This window comes from Eretmochelys imbricata, chromosome 5 (genome assembly GCF_965152235.1).
Source record: "Eretmochelys imbricata isolate rEreImb1 chromosome 5, rEreImb1.hap1, whole genome shotgun sequence".
NCBI classification, from domain to species: domain Eukaryota; kingdom Metazoa; phylum Chordata; order Testudines; family Cheloniidae; genus Eretmochelys; species Eretmochelys imbricata.
The window spans coordinates 96,349,594-96,377,073 of record NC_135576.1 but is presented as its reverse complement, the minus strand read 5'-3'; the positions used below and the strand labels follow the sequence as shown (position 1 = coordinate 96,377,073).

Here is a 27,480-nt window from a genome sequence, read left to right as displayed (position 1 = left end):
GGCTGGGTCGGCGAGGGGCGGGGAGCCGCCTGCCTGGCGCGACGCGCGCGGAGATTGGTTGCCTCGCGCTCCCGCGTCCACCCCTGCAGCCCCGCCGTCCGCCTGGTTCCGCAGCCGCCCCTAGAGGGAGCAGCGCCCAGCGGCCGGCTCGCTGCTGCTCCGGCTCCTCTCACTTCCTCACCGCGCCCGCAGTGCGCGCACTCCGCGGGGACTCGCTGCTGGGACGCCCGCCGCCGCTCCGCCTTGAGCCCCGCGCCCGCTGCAGAGGAGGGGCTCCGCCGCCGCTGGGCTCAGGTTACCGGGCAGGAGGAGGGACCGGCCCAGGGCAGTTTGCGGGGAGGCGGAGGAAGGGGTTTCCCGGCTCTGTGCTAAGCCAAGCCGCCGCGATGTCCAAGCCGCCACCTAAACCAGCTAAACCAGGTAAGGGAGCGGCCTGTCGCCGCGCTCCTCCTGCACAGGAACAGCAGCCGCCTTGCACCCCGCCTGCATTTGCATCACACGGGCCTGAAGTTCATGCTCGGCGCTAGACACGGAGCTGGGCTCTGACACGTGGGCGATGTTTTTCCTTGCTCCCTTTTTATGTGTCCGGCGCGGGGCCCCCTTTGCGATGTGCTGAAGAAGGGGTGGGAGGGGCAGGCTCCTCGGGCTGGCAGAGCACCAGGAAGGTTATGGCTCCAGGGCGAGGGGCTTCCTTTTTATCTGGGACGTGGCTCGGGCTGTCACTGTCAGAGCGCACTTGCTAGTGGCCGAGAAGTAGGAAGTGAGCTGAGCTCTTCAAGTCCCCGCTGAGGCTTTGTGGCAAGGAGGAAGACGCAGAAGCAAATGGTCTTGGGATCATTTTACAACCCTTTTTAGTAAACTCGCTGCTGCATGACAATTGCGGAAGGACGGAAACAAGCCTCGGTTAAAATGCTCTTCTAAGGCTGCTCGATGAACAAGCTGCACCGAGAATTATTCTGTGACTAAGGAATGTCAAGCTAGAAAGTTGAAGCTGATTGTCACTATGGTGCCTCCACGTGGAAAGAGGTGTCCTAACAAGCACCCTTCTTGGGAGCAGTTTTCCTTACTTGCGATAGCATTCTGTGATTTAGTACTTGCCATAAATCTGAGACTTGCTCCTAAAAAGACAAGATTTTTTTCAGTTATTATTACCAAAAAAAAAAGCATTAAAATTGTGACAATAACTGATGAAAGATCAGAGAATCAGTTGTGAACTCTCAAGGCTTGATTGGTAAAAGTGTGTTGAAATTGCCAAAGCACAGAAGACTATCTTCTTCCAAAGCCTGAATACACAGTTTGTCCTCTGTTGAATGGAGCCTTGGATAAGGATCCAGGGCTCTATACAAGGTATGATCTACTGGGATCCAATGACTTTTAAGGTGCTTAGAGTTGTCACCCTTAAACTTTTGAATTTTCTGTCATTTGCAAATATGTGACAATATCCTGTTGCTTAAATTTCCGTTTAGGAAAAGATGCTATCAAGATGATTCAGTGCTTGATTTGTAATGAAAGAGGTGCCAAGGCCTGAGCAGTTTTGTTACTTTAATAACTGACATAGTATAAACCCAGAGGTGCCGGGGCTTTGAACTGCCAAGCCTAGAAGTGCCTGGGCTCAGCCCTGGCACAAATTAAGCGCTGATTAGATCCTAAATCTAGTTTGCTGTTAAGTAGGGAATGGTCTATTTCCATTTTAAAAAAATGCTAACACTTTACTAGTTCTTGCATTTTCTAAAATAAGTGTGTGTGAAGGGATTGAGGGTTTTATATATATGCTACAGCTCTTTCTCCTTTTTAGACTTAAGTAAAATACCATTTTTAATTCAGTCAAGTAATTTTCTTTAAAAAAGAGGGAGAAATTAACTATGCCAGTCTGTATGCTTGTGCAAAGGAAAGTTATCTGGTGACTTAAACTTCGATAGCATCTCTTTTAAAGAGAAACCAAAAGCTATACTACATGCTTGGTTTACTCAAGGAGATGCAGTTTAATTATAAACATACACATTTTGTGAAGGAATGCATATTTACCAATAGAATCATGGCTCCTTTAATGAGCCACCATCAGTTTTGGTTCTGTTAGAATTAATAACAAAATTGTCATTGGAATTTAGAAATCGCCATATTGGATCCGATTTATGGTGTATCTAGTCTAGTATCCTGTCAATTTCAAGGAAGGTGCAAGAAATCCCACAGAAGACTGATGTGGGATAATCTGCCCCCATGAATGTCTTGTCCTAATCCTTAATAGATGGAGGGTAGTTAAGCCAAGAAACATGAGGTTTTCTATCCCTTCCAATAATCCTTTTAGCATTAACTGTCAAAACCTGGGATATTGCTATCTATACAAATGTCCAGGCCCTTTTTGATTTTTGTGAAATTATTGGCCTCAATGATATCCTGTGACAGTGAGTTCCAGCCTAACAGCTTTGTTTGAAAAAGTATTTCCTTTATCAGTTTTGACTTTGCTACTTCTCAATTTCATTGAATATCCCCTTCTACTTGTGTTTGGAGACCGGGAGAACAGAAGCTTCGCCTATTTATCTGAATGGAAGAAGGAAGGGCCTCTGAGCCGGAGATGATCCTTAACCCTTACACAAATTTAATCTAACTAAGCTCCTGAGTAAGGACTAATTTCCTGAATAATTTGCAGGATCTAGTCTTTAATGTAGTTGGAACATGTAACACATACTTATTTAGATGTCACAAAGTTTGTTTGGAAAAACTAATTAACAGATTTTTAAATGATCAGAAAATTCTATATTAAGTGCTGTATTTTGGGGGAGAATATACTGTATTTTTAACAGATAAGAGGTTGAATCCCTATTTTAAGTGCAGAACTTAACTCTAAAGTAATTGTGGAGCTGTGACTGGTGCCTCTAATAGAATTACCACGTACCCACTAAAATATTTTTCATCTTCAATATCTTGGCCACTTGCTATATTTCTTGAAATACTTAAAGTACCCAGTTGATAGTGTTGACTAAATAGCCAGTTTTTAAAAGTAACTTCTTTGCATTTGACTGTTTAAAGTCACAGAAGCAAAACCCCTTGTAGGACCCGAAAATGGACATTCCCCTATCAAATTATTGCCCCACAACGAACACACGCCACCCACTAGGTATAAAAATATTATTCATACCTTCATCACCTCTTGGCTGGACTGCAGAAATACAAATATACCTGGGCAGGCCGGCCAGCCCCAGCCAGTCTGGGTCAGGGTACAATGCCGGGAATGGCAGGAGGGGGTCTGGGGGCAGAACATGGGCAGGACCACGACAGGCTGTTTGGGGAGGCACAGCCTCCCCCAGCCTATGATACTCACCATCCATGGTCAACAGCTTTGCACATTTGGCACAGTGGAACTCAACGATAAGAATAAAGCTTGTCTGTGTGGGAGACAGAACTTTCTCTAAGACTTCTCCAAAATCAAGGAACAAAACTCCCCCAGGAAGTAAGGACCATTACAAACCTCAGTTGTTTCCATTCCAAGTGTAAGACCCATTTCTTTGACCTTGTCTTCTCTAATAACAAACACATAGCAACAGCTATATTTAAAGAAGAAATAAATAATAATTAAAAAAAAAAAACCACAAGCAAGAACAGCACAAAAAGCCCTACCAAAACAAGACACACCACTTTGGGGAGAGGAGGAGAGGACAAATGTGACAGATGTATATTCACATTGCTTACTGTACTATGGAAGCCAGTCAGATGTTGTGGTGATGAGCACAGTAAAAAATAGAAAATAAAAATCAGCTGAACATTAAAAGCCAAGTTTCAGCCCGTGATGGATGTTCCCCTTCATTGCTGAATGCTAAGCCCCTTTGAAAATGAGACTTTAAAAAATGCTGATGGAACTATCACTGTTTGTCTTTCTGTAAAAGATTATAGCTGAGTGAAATTCAGAGGATTCCTAGTAGAGTTGACCCAGTTTTAAGACCCAAGTGTGAATGGGTGATCTTTATGTCTTTAATTAATTGTATTAATCTTCTAATTTACCAGACAGGTTAGTTAGAATTTGGTTTTTTAAAAAAGGTTTTTCAATGAGTTTGTAATCTGTAGACCTATTTGTACAGATAAATTATAAACTGGATTACCTCTCAGATACTTTTTAAAGGGATATTCAGAGAAGTTTTTTTAATTGACTGAACATTTCTAAACTTCTTAATTCTTGAGAGAATGCCTTGTGCAGACAGTTTTCACAGCAATAACTTGTCAGGCCATTTCAGGGAGAGGCTGTCAGTCTTTTTTTAAATGTATTAAGAAGCCATTTTTATATGAAGGCTATATTGTGCTTTTCATCTTGATAAGGCTACTTGTATTAGCCTATAATACTATCGTTTTCCTATGAATCTTTGTTTTGTGGTTCTAAATGTTCCAAAAGGTACCCACTGTTACAAAGAAGTAGACATAAAGCTATGAGGAGCACACCCAGTGGTATAATTTCCTTGGCAATGGGATACTCTGTAGGAGTTCTCCTTGGGGAGCACCTCCTGATGGTGGTTGGTCATACTGTGCTGGATTTTTCTTGTTCACAGCTGCTAGGTGTCCAGTCTGTAAAGCCAGGCAGGAATAAGGAGTAACAAGCCTAGCTACCTCTACTCTGGGCTGCTACTACATAAGTGAAGTAGATAAGAAAACAGGAGCTGTCTTCAGGTATTGCAACCACCAGCAGCAGAGGAATGTCCAGAAAAGCAGAGCAGAAAGAAGAGACAGACCAGGTGGCAGAGAAGCATTTCTAGTAGTAGACAGAAAGTGAACAGATGGGAGGAAGAAATAGTTGATTGGCCTTTTTTTAAGAAAGAAAGAAAAAAATCACAATGAGGATATCTAAAAATACATAAGCACTCTCCTAATATCTGTTTTGCATACAAGCAACAACTGTAGTTGCCACAGGGATGTTATATGATTGCAGATTGGACGGGGGCTGAACCATGAGATAATCTATCAAGAATTGTACACATTAAGAAAAAAGTTTGAGAACTCTGGGAGGGGGCAAATGATGGTTACTTTAAAAAAGAATCCTAGCCAAATAAGTATATATAATCTTAACATCTGAAAGTTTAGTATTGGACAACAGCTGTGTATGTTTAGTAATCCTGTCACATAATCTACTTACATGCCAAATGAAGTTACAAATCTGATGCTGCCTCCCTCCGTCCAATCACCTCCGAGTTCATTTTCGGGCATCTGTGGTCTTTGTGAAATCATGACATGTTTCTCTGCTGGTTAAGCAGAGAACCTGGTTCTTGGGTCAGTGGAAAAAGTCTTTCCTGGACTGCTGTATTTATTTTTTTTTATCCCCTGTGAAAACTGCTATCTCTACCCTGTATGTGCTAGAAAGCAAGAATAGTACAATGTGCCCTATTCCAGATATATCTGTTCTTGGCAATTCAAATGAGGTGAATGGGAGTAAGATGAAAATTTCAGTTATTGTCAATAGTCAGTACTATGCAAGTTTTGGATCCTCCTTTTTCTTTCAGCAGTTCCATTCTATCCTCAAACCACATTGCCCTTTTTAGAGTTTAACTTATTTAAATTTTGTGTGTTGAGGATGTTAATCCTATTTACAAACATTGCAAACCTGACAAAGTGAATTGCCATTGCCAGCTGTGCTCTTGGACTATGCTCTATGTCCAGTAATACTGTATTTCTGAATAAGAACAGTACAGACAGTCCTTGACTTTATAACGTTCAACTTACAACGAATGGCACTTACAACGTTTCTGAATTGACCCCCTGATTCGATTATGACAATTGATTTCAACTTTATGATGCTTGGTCCCGCAACGGAGTGTATTGTGGTTCTGAGTTACGACGTTTCGACTTACGACGCAATTTTCAGGAACCAATTGTGTCGTAAGTCCGAGGACTGCCTGTACATAGATCTGTGGCAAACTTCTTGGAGTGTGCTGTTAACAGCTAAAAATGCATTACTTCTCCATCCTCTAGATTAAATAAGTTAGCCACATAGGTGTGCAGAGCACTTCACAGAGAAAAGAAAAGACCCTGCCCCAAGAACCTTACAGTTTAAAATGAGATATTGGATAGGGAATAGGGATGGCAAGAGGAAAACTGGGCTATACAGGATAAGGTTATGCAGTCATTTGTGGTGTAACGTATGCATAGGGTTAGTTCCTATTTTTAACAACTTTTATAAGTGTTAATTGTTTTAATGCAGATAAATGCAGCCACTAATAGATCTTTACACTTGCAAACAGGATTGTAAAATATCAGTAGTGAAACTGATAAGATTGTTAATTTCATGGTTCAGAAAAGAAAAGCTGAAGAGGAGGCACTGAAAGGAACACTGCATTCATTCATACTTGGAAAGTCTTTGGAACCAGAGGAATTTTGTTGTTTTTGTTTTTTAAACAAATGCTTACATTCTAGATTCACTGATAGTTTAGGTCCCCTTGCTAGCCAAAGAAAACTTTCTGCTAGTCAGACATGACTTAGAAAGTGGATTTAAGGAGCACTGAATTGCTGTGGGTTTTTTTTTTTGTTTATTTGTTTAACACCCCCACATACCACCTTTATTATATTGAGCAGCTTACATTGGAAATACGAACTGATATTTCTGGCCCCAGTCTGGATAGTCATTGCACTTGGGTGGACTGCTGTGAAGAGCCCAGCTCCATGTAAGTGCAGTAGTCTGCTTGCATACCACAGATTGCAGGATCAAGAGCTCTGTGAATAAATGAAGTTCCCAATATTAAACAGTGGGACACCTGAACTTCACTTGTAAAGTTATTTGCAAGTCAATTTTATGTTAAATAATTTTTCATACCTTTTCCTTGAAGATATCCCAATACAGTTTGTTTTTAAACAACTGTTAAACACTCTGGGCACCTACAATATTTGAGGTGCTGATTGATACAGTATTAGTGTAGCTAAGGTGCTCTAACTTACTCTCCATATAGGCCACCATTAGCAAACAGATTTGCATGGCCTTCCATTTTGCAAGTTTATCTACATTTAATCAATCTCTTCAACAGAATACTCACCCAGACTTATGCATTCAGTGGGACTTCTTGCATTCATAACTCTTTGCAGCATCAGGATATTAAATATCCTGCATTAAATGCTGTGCTGGATGCATTAGAAATACCTATGATAGACCTTGTTACCTTTTCTGGGGCTAACAAATTTATTTATCTAAAGTAGTTCCAATGAAAAAGCAGTTTATTTTTGTCAATTCTTAATCCTGAAACTTTAAAATCCACAAAGACATAGAACTATTTTGCATGAGTCTGGTGGTGATAAAAATGAGACAAGTGATACTCAAGAACACTGGATATAGAACAAGCAGGTTCTGTGTAAAATTCTCCAAATGGCCTTACCACTGCATCTTAATTCTGATTTGCAACATCAGGGGCTCGTTCACCTGCATGTCTACCAATGTGATATGCCATCATTTGGCAGTAATGCCCCTCTGCTGTGTACATTGGCCAAACCGGAGAGTCTCTATGCACAAGAATAAAAGGACAGGCTTGACAAAGCCCTGGCTGGGATGATTTAATTGGGGATCGGTCCTGCTTTGAGCAGGGGGTTGGACTAGATGACCTCCTGAGGTCCCTTTCAACCCTGATATTCTATGATTCTATGACACAAATCAGACATCAAGAATTATAACATTCAAAAACCAGTCACAGAACACTTCAACCTTCATGGACACTCAATTACAGACCTAATAGTGGCAATTCTTCAACAACAAAAAACCTTCAAAAACAGTCTCCAACGAGAAACTGCAGAACTGGAATTAATTTGCAAACTGGACACCATCAAATTAGGCCTGAATAAAGACTGGGAGTGGATGGGTCATTACACAGACTAAAGACTATTTCCCCATGCTAATTTTTCCCCCTACTGTTACTCACACCTTCTTGTCAACTGTTTGAAATGGGCCATCCTGATTACCATTACAAAAGTGATTTTTCCTCCTGCTGATAATAGCCCACTTTAATTGATTTGTTTCGTTAGAGTTGGTAAGGCAACCCCCATCTTTTCATGTTCTCTGTGTGTGTGTGTGTGTATACACACACACACACACGCTACTACTGTATTTTCCACTTCATGCATCTGATGAAGAGGGGTTTAGCCCATGAAAACCTATGCCCAAATAAATTTGTTAGTCTCTAAGGTGCCACAAGTACTCCTCGTTTTTTTTGCTGACATAGACTAACATGGCTACCACTGTGAAATCTGCTATACTAGTTCTGGACCTGAGAGAGTCATGAGTTCAAATTGAACCAAGTGGGAATATTAACAGTTTGTCTGCAGCAGGGTGGATAAAAATCAATGATTAAAAAAAAAAAAAACATTTAAAAAATTTGGATTTTTTTTAACTTAAATCTGATTTTTTGATAAAATGCTTTGAGGAAAAAACCTATCTAAAGATAGTTTTAATTAAAACACATTATAGCTCAAAGATATCTCATCATGGAATAGGAATTATAAATTCTAATTCTATAGTATGAGACAATATATTTGTGTAATGTTTAAGAAAAGTTTTGAAAATGAGTTCCAGTAGTTCATGGATTAGAGACCCAATCTTATGGGGTTCCAGGGGCTTCTGTATAGATTATTTAGGTTAATCTTTCTATCTACCCAATGGGACTCAGTGCTCAGTCTAGAAGATACGATCAGAGATGCTTACTTTTGCAGTTCTCAAACTGTGGATTTGTGTCTCCAGAGATAACGTGTGTTAACAGCAAAAAATGTTTTTTAAAATAAATAAATAATAGAGGAGAAAAACAACAGACCTCAACCCTATTGTCCCTCTTCAAATTTGTGTACCCAGAGTCAATCCCTTACCTCTGTCTAAAAGTGCAAAGTTTGAAAAAGTTCAGTGAATATAAGATTGTTGGGGGCGGAATAGATCTGGACAAGGAGAAGAAGTCTGGAGATAAATGTGAGAAGGGAGGGACAGGCAGTAGAAACAAAAGTGAAACTGCTTGAGCGGCAGATTCCAGAAGTCTTGAGGTGTTTCTGAGTGTAGCCTTCATTGATTTGAGATTTACCATACCATTCTGTCACTAGGAGGGAAAACGTATAATGGCAGCAGGCTGTAAAAGAGACCCAGTTTGAGAATAAGAACCATTCAAGAAATATATGTTTGCTGATGATGTTTTAAAGAAAGTCACACCAGTGAACTGGTGGAAGTCACTTAAGCACTTGGATTCAGAGACTGCTGAAGTGATAATCTCACTTTTAACAGCAGTAGCTTCTTCTGCCGGTGTAGAAAGAATATTTTCTTCCTTTGGACTAATTCATTCCAAATTGAGAAATCGTTTGGGATCTGAAAAAGGAGGAAAACTTGTTTTTCTTTTCCAGATTATGAACAAACAGGAAAATGAAGGTGAAGAAGACTGAGTTAGCTGCAGAAGCCAGTGTTGACCTGGCTGACAGTCTATTTAATTTTGGGTTGTTTTTGTTTTTTTTTAAATTCATTTAGCTATTTTAGTTAAACAATTTTAACAAAAACAAACCCTATTTTAAAAAACGTGAATGTTTAATACATTCAAAAATTCATATGCTTGTTTCGTTAAAATATTATTTGTTTGCTGTTGAAGGAAAAAAAATCCAGAATACATAATATTGTTGTTTTAGTTATATAAAACAATTTAAATGTTTGTCTGGTAATGTTCTTCTAATACAGCATGGCAAGAAAATCCTCCAAATATTAATGATTAACCTGTTGAATTGGAGATAGTTCACCTCCCAATGACTTCATAAATATCTGCTTCAATTATCTTTGGTAAATGAAATAACCAATCATTCATTTTCTGATATTGCTGTAAAACAAATCTGAAAAGTTTTCAAAATAAATCACTTAACAAATGTATAGTGTGTACCTTCTAAAAATTGAAACCTACATCGATCTCTGAGTTGTGAAGAATATGTATTAAGGTTATAACAACCAACAAGAATGCACTTTTATGTAGAAATTCATGGTTAAATTGAGTCTTCCTGACTAGTGATTTAAATCATGATTTGATTTAAATCAAATCCACCCTGGTCTGCAGTGTTGATTAGGGACTCTGGAAAGAGCACTTAATTCTTTTCTCCTCACTTACCCATTGCCACAACCTTTTGTTTAGAGGCAAATCATTCTCCTGCCCAGTTACTTCCATTGCCATGGAAATACCTCACAAGTTGTTCCAAAATCCATGTCCCCAACTCATCAGAGAGTTCTGGGAGAAGGGACGTGCAGGAGCTACTGGATTTAGTGCTGTTCTGAGGCCTGTAAGATATTCCTTTCTTCCCTACCCTCAGCCCCATGAATATCTAGAGCATAATCCAATATTTATGCTGTGTGTTGGGGCTAGGATTTAGCCCTTATTACCCAAATCAATTCTAGGCACCTGCTCCCAGATTTTGAACTGTGCCCAGTGAAGCCTAATGGGTGGAAGGATGACGATGACTGTATGGCAACCTCAAAGCCCATGATTCTAGAGCCAGCCCAGGGTTAGTTTAGTCCATTAGAAAATTAAATAAGTCTGAGGGCATAGAGGTGCTGCATCAAATCTCCCTACACCAGGTTCTAAGATGGTGATTTATGACACTCAGGGTATCCCTTTAAGCTAGTTAAGATGGTTTTCTGGCTGTTTGGTGTTGGCACAGCAATACAAAGCAGTCACAGAAGTAGCCAGAATCTGGTCCCTGGTGTCCTGTTTTCCTGTGGGAGAATATGAATAATTCAATCAATGGGAACTGTTTGTATCCTACAACAGGAGAACTGGGCCCCTGAATTCTAATAGAAGAGTTGCATCAACTCACCCTGCCAAGTACCAGCTCCACTAAATATTAGTTTATTGCTTTATTTTAATGTTCATTTTCTAGAAAGAAGAAATAAACAGCTCCCCAAGCTAACTTGTGTTTGTTCTACTTCAGAAGCAAAACTTATTTTAACCAAATAGAGTTGAAAGCTTTCCCTCCCCTTCCTCTCCGGAAGTTCAGCCTCGCTCAGATGTCGAAATAAGTAGCTTCACACATAATGGATAATTTTTTTGAGGAGTGGAGCTGAAGAAGAGGAAGACAGGGAAAGCTTTAGTAGTGAGTGTAATAGAAGAGGGGATTGTTGCATGGTAGTATGTAAAAACTGCAGGCTGGTACAGAAGAGTTGGAATTGGGGGAAGGAAAGAACTGATTAGAAGAACCCTAGTGTGAGAAAACTGTAGCCTCTTGTCAGGAAAACACTAGGCACTTATTTGAAAACAGCCCTCCATTAGTACTGCTGCAATTAAAACAAATTGCAAGTTACTCAGAGGAAAAAAATGCTTTTTCTAATGTGATAATATTTTTCTTTTTAAATTACATTATAAAACACAAATAAAGTTGTGTACTCATCTTGCTTGTTTGTAACAGAACAGTCACAGCACTTCAAAATGCTGCTTCTAATTTGCCACTGCAAGCCCTTTAAGGATTTCATTTTTGTAAACTGTATGTGTTGTTCATAGTTTTCAAACAAACCAGTTTCTTAGTTGGAAAGGAAGTCTTAGAAGTCTCTATGAGCATCATGTTTCTGTGCCTAATAGCATTTTATGGGAGCAGTAATCCAGAAAGGCCCAGAGAGAGCCAGGTTGGCCTTATGCGGTTCAGTTGTTTCCTTTAACTTAAGTAGCAGAAGCAGGTCACTGATTAGAGAGCATCAGTAGTTAAACAAGTCATTTACATGTTCTATGATAGACTCACACTTTAAGGCCAGAGGGGACCCTCATGATCATGTAATCTGATCTCCTGCACATCACAGGCCATAGAACTGCACCTACCCACTCCTGTAATAGGCCCATAACCTCTGCCTGAGTTACTGAAGTCCTCAGAGCCTGATTTAAAGATGTCAAGTTCCAGAGAATCCACTATTTACTCTAGCTCAAACCAGCAAGTGACCTGTGCCTGAGATTGCAGAGGAAGGCGAACTCCCCCCGCAGGGTCTCTGCCAATCTTACCTGGGGAAAAATTCCTTCCTGACTCTAGATATGGCAAATCGGTTAGACCCTCAGCATGTCGGCAGAGGTGATACATGGGGGCGGAGGGGGGGCATGCAGGGTCAAGTGCCACCCAGGATTGGCCTGCTGGTGGAGGGGGAGCAGGGAAAAGGGTTCTGTCCTCCTGCTGTGTCTGTGCCCCCCCCCCCCAACTTCCATCCCCCGGAACGCTCAGTCCCCATCAGTCAGGTGCAGAGGGGGCAGGACCAGCCGCTTCTCACACCTCGCTGAGTTAAGTGCCCCTCTGTGAAGACACTTCTCAAAATAGTGGTCCTGTTGAAAAAGAACTTGGTCTGATGTACCTAATTGAAGAGTTTTGAACCTTTCATGTTTCTAAGCTCAGGAATGACTGTAGAGAACTTGTGTGAGTGTGAGAGTTCTCACTTTGCTGATCAAGTCCCATATTACTTTCTTCTTCAAATTTTTAAAGTTTTGGTGCAGCTAAGGGGTCAAGTTATGTATTGGAAAAAAAAGTCATATCCTGAAGTGCCTATATGCATCTGGCAACTCAAAGCTTTTAGAGTTTATTCATGAAGATATACCATTTAAATATAATTCTATGAAAGACTGTGCTACAGAAATGTCTTTCCCTGGAGGTTACTCCTGTGTAGGCTTTTAAAAACAGGAGCTCAGTAAGTATATGCTTCCGGATAGCTCTTGGTGAGAGCCTGGGTGTTGTACACAAAAAGGTCAATCCAGAACTGTGGAGCTTACTGCCAGATGAAATAAGAATGACCCTCAGTCTCACCACTTTCACAGCTAAATACCTATCTCCATCAGCCTCCTTGAACACATCACTGCATGCCTAACATATTTAAAACAAAAACCTCACAACTTTAAAATCCCCTTTAAGTTTGCTTCCTTCTAACAGGACTGGAAGAGAAAGCAATATCTATCCTTCCTTACAGAAGCTGAGGGGGCATGTGGGTAATGCATCTAAGAAAATAGTTTAACTCTTCCCATTTGACTTCTGGTTTAAAGATCTGCTTTTGAAAAATGCTATTTAAGCACACAGTTTATTTTACAGTGCCAGACCTCAACTTTAAGTTCATGGATGCCTGTGAGAATGAGCAACATAGAATGTGGTTCCCAGTTATACAACACCATGATGCACCATATTCTGGGTGCAAATTGGTCTGATTCACCATAAGAAACATTATGATTTTTAGGAACTAGAAATACTATGTGGAAGGACTAATGATTGAAACTTCAAGCACTTAAAACTAAGCACTGCAGAATTGTCTGTGTAAGATGTTTTTTCAGCAAATTCTATAGGTTTCAACAGTTCTTTGAACAGCTGATAAGTTACCCTCTCTTATAATTTATTTGGTCCTTCTTTGTTTTCCTAAAAGTAATGCAGTGGAGGATATTTCATGTCTGTATAGAAGCTTGTTCTGCAGTTTTTATGTATTTAGATTTTTGATACTCTGCAGTAAGAGCAGCCATGCCAGCTAGTGGGTGGCCTTGACAGTTTTAAAACTATTTAAAACAAACAATCCTAATGTAGAATAAAATTTTAATTTAAATTTCCAAACAGAAGCCCTACCTGAATCTCCCCTACTCATCTTGTGGATAGGGGAAAGATGTAGTAGTGTGCACATGCGAAAAAACAAACAAACAAAACCACAACACATTACTGGACTTAAGGGGACTCCTGAAGGAAAAAAACTGATACAACTGACCGCGTAAATCCCATTTATATAGTCTGCTTGAAAAAATGCTACAGTCAAAGACCATCATGTTAGGCACTTAATTCCTCTGTGCCTTCCTCGGTGCTTTAAGGCCTGATCCAACCACCACTGGAGTCAGTAGAAAGATTCCCATTGATTTCAATGGGCTTTGATCAGACTCAGAACCTGGTTTTGTGGAACTCCGTTGAAGTCAATGGCAAAACTCCAGTTGACTGTAATGGTGCAGGATGAGGGCCCCATGTCCTTCCACAGAAGGCAGGTTCTCTTTAGCTGACAGACTGGCTGTTGACATGAAAGCCATACTATGGAGTAGAGCCTTAGTGGGACTTTAGAGTTAATAGATACAAAACAACACATAAGGGGCTGTTTATTTTAAATTAACCATAATACGACTGGGGGAGGAAGTGCAGCTTTGACTTTTTTGAGCTAGATTTGTAATGCTGATGATATATTCTGCCCTAAGGAAGGGAGAACTATCCCCATTCCTCTGTCGTTAATGCTTTTTCTTCTTCTTTTTAGGACAGGTCAAAGTGTTCAGGGCCCTGTATACATTTGAACCCAGAACTGTAAGTACTTAAGTTTTCATATCACTCATAGAACAAAGTGATCTAATTGCGTGGGCTAATGCATCAGGACTGTAAAAAAAGCGTAAACAGCCTTGCTACGCTGCTATATAAATAAAAACTAAATGATTGGTTTAACAGAGCTATAACTAGTTTCCAACACTAAACAAGAATTCACTGTCCATTTCTTTCTCAAGCTCAGATTCCTCTACATGCAACTTCTGTTAGGTAATGCTGTGAGCTCTGGTGTGTTCTTGGTACCATATGTCCACAATAGAGGATTAACAGATTCTGAGACTGGGCTCACTTACTTTTTCCTCCTCCCAAAGGCAGCATAAAATTCAGCAGGACAGAGGGGGTGGATGGACTGGGATGCAAATCAAACATGGGGGTTAGTGAGCATTTGTGTAGCCCACTGGTGTTTACAATAAAACCAGTACACCTTTTCCCATGAATGCTGACCCTCTGCCCCTCCATCGTGGTTGCGGGTTTGAGGGGCTACTAGTTTGTGCTCCTTGTCTATCCCCATTTAATTAGGTTAATTGGATTGGTAGCTGAGAAACATAAACCAAACCTCCCCTTAAAAGTTTGCCATTTAGTACTCGTGCTGAATAAGCACATCTTCTGAGTAGCCTTTGCCAGAAGGGCTACTGTGGAGTCCTACCAAGAACTTAAGGTGCCTTTCCCTGGCAGAATCCCCAGGATAAGAAGAGTATTTTCAGAAAGGGTTACATTACAATCAGTAAGGGGGCAGTACAGGAGTTAGTTGTCTTTTTGAAGTCTGCCTCCTTTAGAGTAGGTGTAAGGGTGTTAATGAGGCAAATAGGAGTGCAATTCACTGCCAAAAACCTGACAGAATTAAAGTTCATTCACAGTGCCTTGTACCCTTCCAGAATGTTAAGTGTGGTTATACTCACGCCTCCGAAAACTAGGAAATAGAGTTACAGGTTAGCAATTTACAAAACAACTGAAGCATAAGTATGGATTTTAAGAGCACTTTGAAATATTGGCTCTTAAAACCAGAATTTTGCTTTCAGGAGGAGCCACTGCAGAATGCAGGCAGAGAGCAACTACTATCCACACCCCCTGTTCTCAGTAAGCTGCCGAGATCAACACTTGAACTCCTAGTACATGGGTGCTACTTGGGCATGTCTGAGACATTCATTTACTGTGATGTCACACTACCTACAAAACATGGATTTGCAGTAGAGCTCCTGCCTGCAGCATAAACACAAATGACTTTCTGTGGCTTGTCAGTTTGAAAAGCAAATTGTAGATCCATTTTTATACTGACTAAGTATTTAAATATTGCTTTCCGACTGGGCAGTGGGTGCCAGACCCTAGCTGAGATCAATCCCAAGTGGATGGTTATCAGTTTGGGGAGGATCACAGTCATAGTTTGAGTCCCAGGTAGGCACAAAAGGTTAAAATATTATTTTAAGTTTATTTTAATGTTAAAATAATTTTGGCCGGGGGGCGGAGGGGAGAAGAGATCTGTATCTCAGAAAACCCTTGGCTCAAACAATCTCAAATTTGGATCACTAGTCCTATCCTGTATCCCCTTCATCAGTTTCCAAAATATTTATTTGCACTACGTACATTTTAGAACATTTAGAAAATTGGCTATTAAACCGTAAGCTATTGTCAACCTTAATGATAAGGATGTGATAGCCCCACTATAAGATTTCACACACTGCTCTGCTTTAACCTTCGTAAGATTTCACACACTGCTCTGCTTTAACCTTGTCCTTCCAAAGTCAAGTCGTTGAGATGTCTTAGAATCTTTGGCGTTTCCTTCTCCACACTATTTTTATTTTTTAAAACTAGATTACATGTCATTAGTACAGACAGATAAATGACAGATTCAGTTTGCCCAAAGATATATTGTGCAGAAGAATTAAAAAAAAAAAAAACCTAATTACTCCCCATTCCACTTAAATAGTTTCATTCAGTACATGGTAGGAAGATTACCAGCCTCATACGGTACTGCCTGTCACATTTCTTACTTGTAGTACAAGTAGCTTGACTTGCTGAGAATGTAAATGACTATCAAGCAGTTGACTTGACACTGGAGATTTTTGGATGGTGCAATATTACCACAAAAACTAAAGGTACTGTGCTCTTTTCATGTACTTGCTTTATCTCTTCACACATATTTATGTTTGTTTTTTCAGCCAGATGAGTTGTATTTTGAAGAAGGGGATATCATCTACATTTCAGATATGGTGAGTAACATTATTTCAGCAGCGGTGTCACATGTAGACTGACTAAGTTTAAAATGCAATAGACTGTTTTTTAATTTTTTTTTTCCTCCTTCCCCTCCAGAGTGACACAAATTGGTGGAAGGGAACCTGCAAAGGCAGGACTGGACTTATTCCAAGCAACTATGGTAAAGTCTAGAATTTATTTTTCTCTTTGTTTACATATCACTAAGTAGAAACTACTAGATATGATTATTTTTTTGGACACTGGTAACAGTGCTGCAGTTAAGGGTCCAGTATCAAAGTACATCAGAATACTTAATCAGCATTTCTCAAGTACCTATCACCACCATAGGTAGACATTGTATATAGGTTATAAAAAACAAACAAACAAAACAAAACCTGTGGGACTGTCCAGACATGCAGGAAGTTTTTTGTCCTACTTCTTGCTCTAATTATCGGTTTCCTACTCTGGTATGCTGTCAAGTTTTTTGTGGTTCTTTGGGAAATGCTTTGACTAAGGAGTGATCTTAAAAACTAAACATGGTGATGGTAGGACTGACTATTCTAGATATCCTTCTTTGTGGAGGAGTTTGAAAGGCTATTGCTGGCTCACCTTGGAACCCCTTCAGTCTATACATGTGTGTCAAAGGGTGTCCCTGCCCTATAGCACCTCCTTCTGTCCAAGAGGTTTTTAGAGGCCTGCCTGAGTTTCCCCTTAACTCAGGCTCCCTTAAAGTCTACTCCAGTGGCTCTCAACCTTTCCAGACTATTGTACCTCTTTAAGGAGTCTGATTTGTCTTGCTTACCCTCAGGTTTCATCTCACTTAACAACTACTTGTTTACAAAATCAGATATAAGAATACAAAAGTGTCACAGCACACTATTATTGAACAATTGCTTACTTTCTCAATTACCATATGATTATAAAATAAAGCAATTGGAAATTAAATATTGTACTTACATTTCAGTGTATAGTACATAGAGCAGTGTAAATAAATCATGGTCTGTATGAAATTTCAGTTTGTACTGACTTCACTAGAACTTTTTATGTAGCCTGTTGTTAAACTAGGCAAATATCTAGAGGAGTTGATGTACCCTGTCAAGATTCCTTCCCCACTCTGAACTCTAAGGTACAGATGTGGAGACCTGCATGAAAAATCCCCTAAGCTTATTTTTACCAGCTTAGGTTAAAACTTCCCCAAGGTACAAACTATTTTACATTTTGTCCCTGGACTTTATTGCTGTCACCACCAAGCGTCTAACAAATATATAACAGGGAAAGAGCCCGCTTGGAAACGTCTTTCTTCCCAAACTCCTCCCAAAACCTACACCCCCTTTCCTGGGGAAGGCTTGATAAAAATCCTCACCAATTTGCATAGGTGAACCCAGACCCAAACCCTTGGATCTTAAGAACAAGGAAAAAGCAATCAGGTTCTTAAAAGAAGAATTTTAATTGAAGTAAAAGAATCACCTCTGTAAAATCAGGATGATAAATACCTTACAGGGTAATCAGATTCAAAACATAGAGAATCCCTCTAGGCAAAACGTTAAGTTACAAAAAGAAAAGACACAAAAACAGAATATACATTCCATTCAGCACAACTTATTTTATCAGCCATTTAAACAAAACAGAATCTAACACATATCTAACTAGATTGCTTATTAGCCCTTTACAGGAGTTCTGACCTGTATTCCTGCTCTGGTCCCGGCAAAAGCAAAAACACAGACAGAGAGAACCCTTTGTTTTTCCCCCCCTTTCAGCTTTGAAAGTATCTTGTCTCCTCATTGTTCATTTTGGTCAGGTGCCAGCGAGGTAATCCTAGCTTCTTAACCCTTTACAGGTGAAAGGGTTTTTCCTCTGGCCAGGAGGGATTTAAAGGTGTTTACCCTTCCCTTTACATTTATGACATACCCCCGGAAGACCTCTGTGTACCTCCAAGGGTACATGTACCCTTGGTTGAGAACCACTGGTCTACAGAGTTTAGATATTAAACAAAAAATCCCCTCCTGCAGTTCAATTTATTAAATCCTGCACAAAGTCTTTTAAAAACAGAACTCAAGCTTACGCAGTCTTCATCCATGAGTGTTCGTCCTTTCTTTAAACTTCCCTTCTTTCTCCCCAATCACAATCTGGGCACAGCCCTTCCTCCCTGAGGGTTTGTCTTCCTGTGTTTCCAGCACCTCTTGCCTGGAGTTAGGCCTTCTCCTTGTTAACTCAGGGTCCTTCAGGAGCCTTCTTACTCCCTGCAGTGCTTGCAGGCATCTGACAACCCATCTGAAGCTGTCTCCTCCTTTGTAAAGTCCAGGTGCCTCCCCTTAAAGCCCAACTGGGCAGAAGGTAATCAGTCGAGGTGCACTGAATCCTGCTCCCTTTCTTGCAGGGGCAAGTCACTCTGTGACAGTATCTTTTAAATACATTGTGGTTGACAATCAACTGCTGTGGTGGCTCTGAGAAGATGTCTGAGATAGCATAAGCCTGTTGCTTTAAAGAGATTTATAAATCAATACCAGAATCTCTAGGTGGTTCTAATAATGAATACGGAGCTAATACAAATTGCAGAGTACCAGTATATTGGGCTTCCTGTGCCTCTTTCTGCTTAGAAAATGGACCGCTGTTTTGTTTACCAGCGGTGACTTCTTTATGAATGTCCTAATTAACCATAGGTAGAGTGAGCTGCAACAATCCAGGGTCCTGGTGACAAATTCATGACATACTGCGATGGTGCTGACCAGTTCCTCAAAGTCTTTTCTTCTTCAGCTACCACCTGAGTTGCAGCCTCTGAGCTTGCCTGCCAGCTCGGGTCCCATTCAAAATCCAGCAGGAGGTGGTGCCCACCTTATAACTTTTATCCCAGTGGTTACATCACTCACCTCTCTGCCACGGGGCGGGGGGAGGATTTGAACATGGGGGGCTCACACGTCTCCAGAGAGTGCTCAAACCACTGTACTATGGGATATTCTAAGGTGGGGATCCCTCAGTCTCTCCTGCTGAAACTGTTCTATGGTGCCTTACCCCATCCCTAAGCTACTTTGAGGCACAGTACATTGGCCTGAACTCTGATGTAAACTTAGTATGGATAAATGAGACACAAGTTACAGGAGGTCCAATTCAGGGTATATGCCCTGATACAGCAAGCATGCCTATCCAACGATCTTGTGCTCCATCTGCTTGACCTGCAGAAGCACAAACTGAAAACCAATGTAAATTTGACAATACTGATAATAGGAAGATATTAAGTGCCACAATAATTCCATCATAAGGAACTGAGGGGAAAAATTGCCATTTGGCAATAGTACGAAATAATGGGAAAGAAATTCAGTCTTCTGAGAGAAGTACAATCCATATAGAATAAAAAGAAGAGTTCTACTTCACATTGTATAGTGCTTTTAGTGTACTGTATAATTAAGCAATTCTGTTTGCAGAGTGGCTAAGATACAGTGATCAAATTCTGCTTTTCCCTCCATATATTAATTGTTTAACAGCATTTGTGTGCATAATCAAAGAATCTCGGATTTGCATTTTTGCTTTGTTCAGGATTAATCAAGTACTTCAACATATGAAACAGTGCAATTATAAACCACTGTTTGGGTGATATCATAAATGGAAAACTCAAAGAAGGTCTGGATAGCGCAGGGGATTTGACAATGGAATTAAAATCCTTTCATGTAAAGCAGGGACCCCTACCACCACATTCTTCAGAGTACCACTGACATGAATACCACGGACACGTCCTCAAAGTTGCCTAATGCTTGCACCTCAGTTTTTCCAAAGAGAATAATTCCATTTGCAAACCAACTCCCTGCTGCTCTGCTGTGGAGTTTCACTAGCTTTGCCACTTCCCACAGCAACAGCATAGGGCCCGGGAAAACCAAACACACATGCTTCACCCTGGCCTTCTGGAGCGCACCCCTCATCACCTTCTGATCTTCACCAGCACCAGTCAATGCTTTCCTCCCCATTCCAAGTCTTAGCTAGAAAGAACACTCACAGGAAATGTGAGCTTCAGAGTGCAGATCACTAGATGCTGGTGGTCAACCATTACAGTCACTTCACAAGCTTAGCACATTAGGCTAAGAAATACCATGTGTGAAATTGTGGCCCAGTTGCAGTTAAAGGTAATTTTGCCATAGATTTCCAACAGGGTCAGGATTTCATCCTGGGACCTCTAGCTTCCACAGCCTCTTTTGAATTGAGCTTATGTGCACAGGAAGTAGAACAGTCTCAGTGACTAACCCATCATTCTTGAACCCACTTCCACAAGAGACAGGAAGACCACTAACCTTAGCACCATCAGAACAAAATGCAAAATCTACTTCTGTACACTAGCCTCTCGGACTTAATTATCAAGAGTCTGAAAAAAATGAAATACAAAAATCTTTACTATGAGAAACTGATCAGAATTTATTGTGTGTCTCATTTCAGTGGCTGAACAAGCTGAGTCCATTGATAATCCATTGCATGAAGCTGCCAAAAGAGGTGGGTGTGGGTGTGTGGTTTGGACTGTGATACCCTGGACTTCTCATTTAGAGAATTTTAAATTTTGTAATGCCAAAAGAAGTCTGTGTGTGGTTTGTGTATGTATGCACATGCGTGCCAACAAAGGCATTCTATTTGAATGTTATTTGAATAAAGACGGAATGTGCTGCATATTTTGGCTGGCTAACCTGAATATTTTGAATACCTTTGGTATCTAAATTCTGCAGCATTGAGTAGCAGAGTAAAATAAAAAAAGGGGATGGGAGGGAGGGCAGGGAATTTACCAGATTGCAAATGGATGCAATATATAATGTGTTTGTCCTATTCCATTACTGATTAGCTTTTAAGGTGGGAAAAAATTGTCCTCTGAACAAGATGTTTAATGGTAGTTGGACTATTTTTTCCCCCTCCATAACCTGTAGCAATAACTATTACTGCCAAACATGGTTTCTAATGAATTGCTAAACAAAAATTAAGTTCTAATGCAACATAGTATTTATACAGAGCTAAATGCCCTTCGTGGTTCTGCTACTCAATTCTTCAAACAAAATCTCTATTAAAAACAGTGATTTGAAAAAACAAACAGGTTTTTCTATTTGTTTCAGGAAACGTGAGCTGGTTGAGAGAGTGCTTAGATAACCAAGTTGGTGTCAATGGTTTAGACAAAGCTGGAAGCACAGCTCTGTACTGGGCTTGCCATGGTGGGCACAAAGGTACAGTATAGCACTCAATCAATTCTACTGATTATGTTCTATTTTTTTCTATTTGCTGGGCTAATGGACCACTTACTACTTAATCTGCTATAATCAGTAACAAAGTCTATACTCTTATGTAATTCAGGTTAGCAAAAAAAATAAAAATAAAAATAAAAACCAGCGGAGAAGGGCTCAGATATGTCAAATGTAATGCATTTTTTAAAAAAATAGAACATCTTTAAATCCTTTTATTTTAAAAGCAGACAGACATTCTTAATCACAGTCTGATTATAAAAAATGAGAGACGAAATGCAGACTGCTGAGAGGAAGAGCAAAAAAATGGTGTTTGTCACTGAGGTTTATATTTATGTTTCACTTCTGTATCTATTTGTAGTGCTTGCTCAGCAGTCTTCAAAGGCTTTAATGATATGGATTTTCTCTAACTAATTGGGTTTATATCCTTTCTCTGTGCAATCCTGACTTCAGTGCTGTAATTGGAATATAAGAAAGCAAGTTTTGATTTCATCAAGTTTTCTTTTCCTTTCCCTTCATTTTATGTAGATATAGTGGAAGTGTTATTTACCCAGCCAAGTGTAGAACTAAATCAACAGGTAGGAAGTTTATCCTGTTTATTCAGACATTTACAGTGCTGTTATTGTTAATTCTTAGTGCAAATGGATTATTTTTTGCTGTGTTTTAATCCTGTTGCTTTTCCCTGTAACTCCACAGAACAAATTGGGAGATACAGCTTTGCATGCTGCTGCTTGGAAGGGTTATGCAGATATTGTAGAGATGCTACTGGCAAAGGGTAAAGATCTTCACCAAGATTTTAATACTCTGTGTGGCAAATCTGCTTCCTGTGTGTAAATCACTGCTGAGTTTGTAATTTGCATATTTTATCAATTTGTTTTCTATAATCTCGTTATGGTTCCTAGCTAGCCCAGCGTATATTTGCAAACCATGCAAACCCTGGAAGTTGTCTGTGCAACAGGCTGACCCATCCAGGGTAAAATTTCACTCTGCTGTGGAAGACAAAAATAGGTACCTAAACCCAGTAAAGCAGCAAGGGAGCTCCACAGCTTCTAAGTAAGAGCCTGATCCTAAGCCCACTGGGTATCTTTCTATTGACTTTGGATAAACCCCTAGATGAGCTGTCCATTGCCCCTTCCCATTGGTTATGCTGACTAAGCTACTTGTGTGAGAAGGGATTTCATTTTACTGTTACTGAAGGTTTTGCTAGGGCAGTATTTTTGGACATAATTGGACTTTATTTTTTTAAGGGGCAAGAACAGATTTAAGAAACAATGAGAAGAAATTGGCTCTGGATATGGCTACCAATGCTGCCTGTGCTTCTCTGCTTAAAAAGAAACAAGGGAGAGGTATTGTTTGTTTCTCACTTCTTTGTTCAGTTGGAACCATGGGGAGCAGGGCTCTAACAGACCTCGAGTTCATCAGGCATGAGCTCGGAGATGCATCCGATGAAGTGAGCTGTAGCTCACGAAAGCTCATGCTCAAATAAATTGGTTAGTCTCTAAGGTGCCACAAGTACTCCTTTTCTTTTTGCGAATACAGACTAACACGGCTGTTACTCTGAAACTCCCCTGACAGATTAACTTTTTAAACACAGGTATAGCTCCACCTATACATACTACACACACTGATACAGGGCAGTTTTAAAAAGCTTAAAGTCAGTTGTTCAGGATCAGGGATGAGATAGGTGGACTGTGGGAGGGAGTAGAAGTGAGATGGGGAACCTGTATGGAGTGTTGAAGGGGTGGAGAATGAGTTGAAAAGGAAATAGGACGAAAGTATATCTTAATTCAAAGTTAGCAACAGTTTTGTTTGGGGGATAGTTTTATGGAAGTTTAACTAGGCAAGGAAGAGCTATTATAACCACTCTTAAATAATGTTAATGAAACATCTGACAACTCCTTAACCTTGAGTACTTTATGGAAGTAAGTTAGGAGGTAGTAGCATAATATTCAATTTCCTGCAACATCAGAATATCTCGTTTGTCAATTTAGGGTCAGAAAAAAACAGCTATAACAGAAGCCACACTGGTTTTTCCTAGGTTCCTATACATTTTTCTAGTGTGAATTAATCTCCATGAGAAGTATTTTTTATCTTCCTCTTTCAGAATTCTGGGATTCAAGCCATCTACTACTGAATCCTTCTCTGTTCTAATGTCCCTATTAGTTACATTAATTTTTCCTTTTTCATCTCCAGAAAGCTAACCTTTATTTCTGGAATATTTCTTTCATTCCTTCTAGACAACTGAGAAACAAAAATCATGTCATTTTTCATCAATATCCACCTAATCTATCACCTTGTAATTTGTAATATTGTATGCAGTTTTCATTTCAACATCAGTGTTTAACTTCTTGCTCACTTCTCTCCTTTAAATGATCTTCCATAATCTTCCCTCTTGTTAACACGGTCACAGCTACATGTGTGCTTTTCTTGTTCCCTGAATTTCTCTGACCATTCATATTTGATACTGTTCTTCCCCTCTTCTTATGTTTGTTTTTCAAATGCATCTGCATCTATTGCACTCCTTGCAATTTACATTTCAGTACTTGCTATGTACTATTTTAGGACTCTTCCTGTTCCTAGTATCAAACTATCCAAGTTTAGTTCTGCTTCCAGTATGTTCTCTGTAGCATGAATGTGGCATATTTATAGCTTCTGCGGTCTGCTTTAACTCATTTTACAATATTTTAATTTGTGCATGTTTTTAAAAATGTGTTTGTACTTAATGGCACTGCATTCAATTGATTTGTTCTTTCCATAAACCTTATTTTTAAAGCATTAGGAACCCTCTTAGCTGGTTTACTTTTCAGAAGCTACTGTAGTAACATCAAATCATAACAGTTGTGTTTAAAAGTTTGGAGGATTAGGGAGAGGAGAATATTTGAGAAATTCTGATGTTTGGAAAGTGTGATGCACTCCAGAATATTAAACTCAAGACATGATCTCTTCCCCAGAAAGTTTATATTGTAATTCAGGTAAACAAATACAGTTGGGGATAAGTATTCAAATATAAGGTTGCAAAGGGATATTAGAGATTCTTCATTGGAAGGCTGTAAAAAAGGTAGATTTAAAGGAGATAAAGGGTTGGCAGAGACCTGCAGAAAGAAAGAAGATCCTGAGAAGAGGAGGCGATGAAGGGAATTAGAAAAAAGGAATGGGAAGAAGATAGGAGAGAAATGTGCTGGGCCTTTCTGAGAATGAGAAGTCAGAGGCTGACCTTGGTACAACAGTGTCTGGAAGGGCCATAGCCCTTTGATAGATAAGGCTGTGTGGATATTTGCACTTACAGCTGGGACTAAACCTTTATTAAGCAAGATGGTGTATATTCCCCACCTTTACTACCCTCACTCTTAAATATTAAATGGATTTTCTGAGATTTTAAAAACAAGTTTTTTTGGGCTCCCTTTTAGCAAAACAATTCCCGAGATCAGAGTTTAAAATTGACTTCTCAATTACTCCAAAATATAAGACATGGGCTGGCTTACTAAGATGATTGTTTTTTCAATACTGCATAACTTCAGAATTTATCATCAAATATATTTTATTAACCAGTGTAGAACAGATTATGCATCAGTTATTTTTGATGGAGAATGGGTTGTACAACACAACTCTGCAGATAAGTCATATTTGAGGAAACAGACAGAAGCCGTAGTTGGTTAGGACTGCCTTCCATTCCTTCACTGGAAGAGATGTAAATGAGAACCTCCTTGCAGGGCTCATCTCCTGTAGGAGGGGAACTCCTGTCCAACAACAAAAGAATTTCCCCTTCTATGCATCTCTTTAAGGAGCACAAGCCAGATGCCCTTCTCTTGACATTACTACATATCTGGGTGAGGAGGACCACTTTCCTAGTGTCCACTAGTCCTATGCCCTCCCTCTCTGCTGTATCCAATTTTCTACTTGCCATCCAGAAGCACAAGGTTTAGATGTGTTTTATACATGCAGTTTTTGAAAGTATAAGTCCATGTTTAAAAAGTAACACGTAGTCAACAAGAAGACAACCAGGTGGGGAAGAGAACAAGGGACAGTAGATGACAGGAGAAGAGACAGGAGATGTCTGCATGGGAGTTAAAGTAGAGGATGAAGACTGACTTAGAGCCTTCAGAATGAGCTAGGGAAACTTCTTCTAGTTCACCAATCAGATATTCTGTGTTTAAAACTTTCCCATTAGAGAGGTTTAAATTGTGTCCAACTTTCTTCTGGTGTGCAAGCTTTTCAGGCAGCCAGGCTCCTGGAGCTTCACATGAAGAGAACTGAGCAGTAGGCATGCCAGTGTCTCATCAACTGAACTTTCTCCAAAAGACGTATGCAAAGGTTCGTGTGTAGAAAAGGTGACCATTTGACCAGCTCCTGGCTAGCTCCTCACCTACAAATATCTTAAACCCTAAGAAATCCCGCCCCCCCCAAAAAAAAACAAAAAAACTCTTAATGTAGTGTTAAGAGTTGCTCACATGTGTTTGCCCACAGCACTACAAATTTAAACTATTAAAAGTTTTGTGTTTTTATGCCTGATTCTGTCCCTGGCTAAAGTAGGATTGTTTTATTTTCAGATACAGTGCGGACATTAAGTAACGCAGAGGAATACCTCGATGATGAAGACTCCGATTAACTTCCTTCATAATGTCTTAAAAACGATAACCTCTATTGCCTGTCATTCCCAAATCATATCCTTGCAACTGTAAAAAATACCTTAGAGTAATGAAGTCTTGCAATCTCTCACTATAACATGTAAACAGAGGGTGAAATCTCTTGCACAAGGAGACCCCACAAAGGCTAGGAAATGCCAAATTTTAAATCAGAGTTCCCTTGAAATCATCATGCTGGAGGTCGTATGCTCTCTCTCCCCATCTTGCTGTATGGGGAATGGACTTAGCCCTCTAAACATGCAGTTGTCCCAAGATATCCCGTCAGGTACCTCGTATCTCGAGACTACACTCCTGAATCCTAGCTGTCGTCTTTGTCAGCATAGATGTTCTCCCACTGGGAGCACTCCCAAGAATTCTCTTGAGGTGTCTTTCTTATGTGTGGATAAGAACTTGCTTAAAACATAATGCTGGCAAGGTGAGCATTATTTGACATAGGGAAACCCTGCAGGTAAGAGATGGGATAATGCAATGGTGAATGCATTATCTACCTCCACAGAGCAGGAAGAGACAATGTAAGGCTTCTTTTTATTTCCACCATATGGGAGTGGAGGTGTGGGGTACAATGGCAGGGGAAGAGCTGCCCTGAGCAGTTTCTTGGTTTATTATTATGGGCCTAATCCTGAAATCCTTACTTGGGCAAAATTGTCTCTGGAATCAGAGAATTTTGCCTTAGGAAGGAACTTGGACTCTGACTGGATTACTTTGCTGTTTGAATTGTATTGGTGTTGGAATCATTAGCATTGAAGTGAGGAGGGAATATTTTTCTGTTTATCCTGCCTAAAAATTTTACTGATCTTTTGCTTTTATTTTTAAAAGTGTTCTTGTTTTTCCTTTAAAGTACTTTACCTCAAAGCTGAAATGTTTTTGAAACTATATATATTATATTAAACCAAAAAAAGTGTTGAGAAAATTGCCTAATCTGAATAAATCATTTAAAACACTTGAAGTTATGTTATATCCTATGAATTCAGTAGAGCTGGCAAAAGTAAGTTGAACCACTACTTTTTAGCCTTCATGTGAAATTACTCTTTAAAAGCTTCCTTCAACTGGCATACCTTCCAAACAGCTGTACTCAAGGCACTAGACTGTGCTGCGGAGTTCTTGATAAATATGTTCTGTCATGAAGTTATAAATGGGATAATATTTTGTTATGTGTATGCATTAGCAGCTTGAACAGTTCCAACACC

General features: G+C 39.9%; 1 protein-coding gene across 1 annotated transcript; it reads left to right on the top strand.

The window, feature by feature from the left end:
- The first annotated feature begins 126 nt into the window (after positions 1-126).
- Positions 127-27,239, top strand: OSTF1 (osteoclast stimulating factor 1). Its single transcript, XM_077817566.1, has 10 exons — positions 127-420; positions 14,198-14,244; positions 16,416-16,466; positions 16,567-16,630; positions 20,869-20,922; positions 21,528-21,635; positions 22,179-22,228; positions 22,347-22,425; positions 22,898-22,996; positions 26,198-27,239. The coding sequence occupies exons 1-10, from the start codon at positions 387-389 to the stop codon at positions 26,254-26,256; spliced, it is 645 nt and encodes a 214-aa protein (XP_077673692.1). The 5' UTR covers positions 127-386; the 3' UTR covers positions 26,257-27,239.
- The last annotated feature ends 241 nt before the right edge of the window (positions 27,240-27,480 follow it).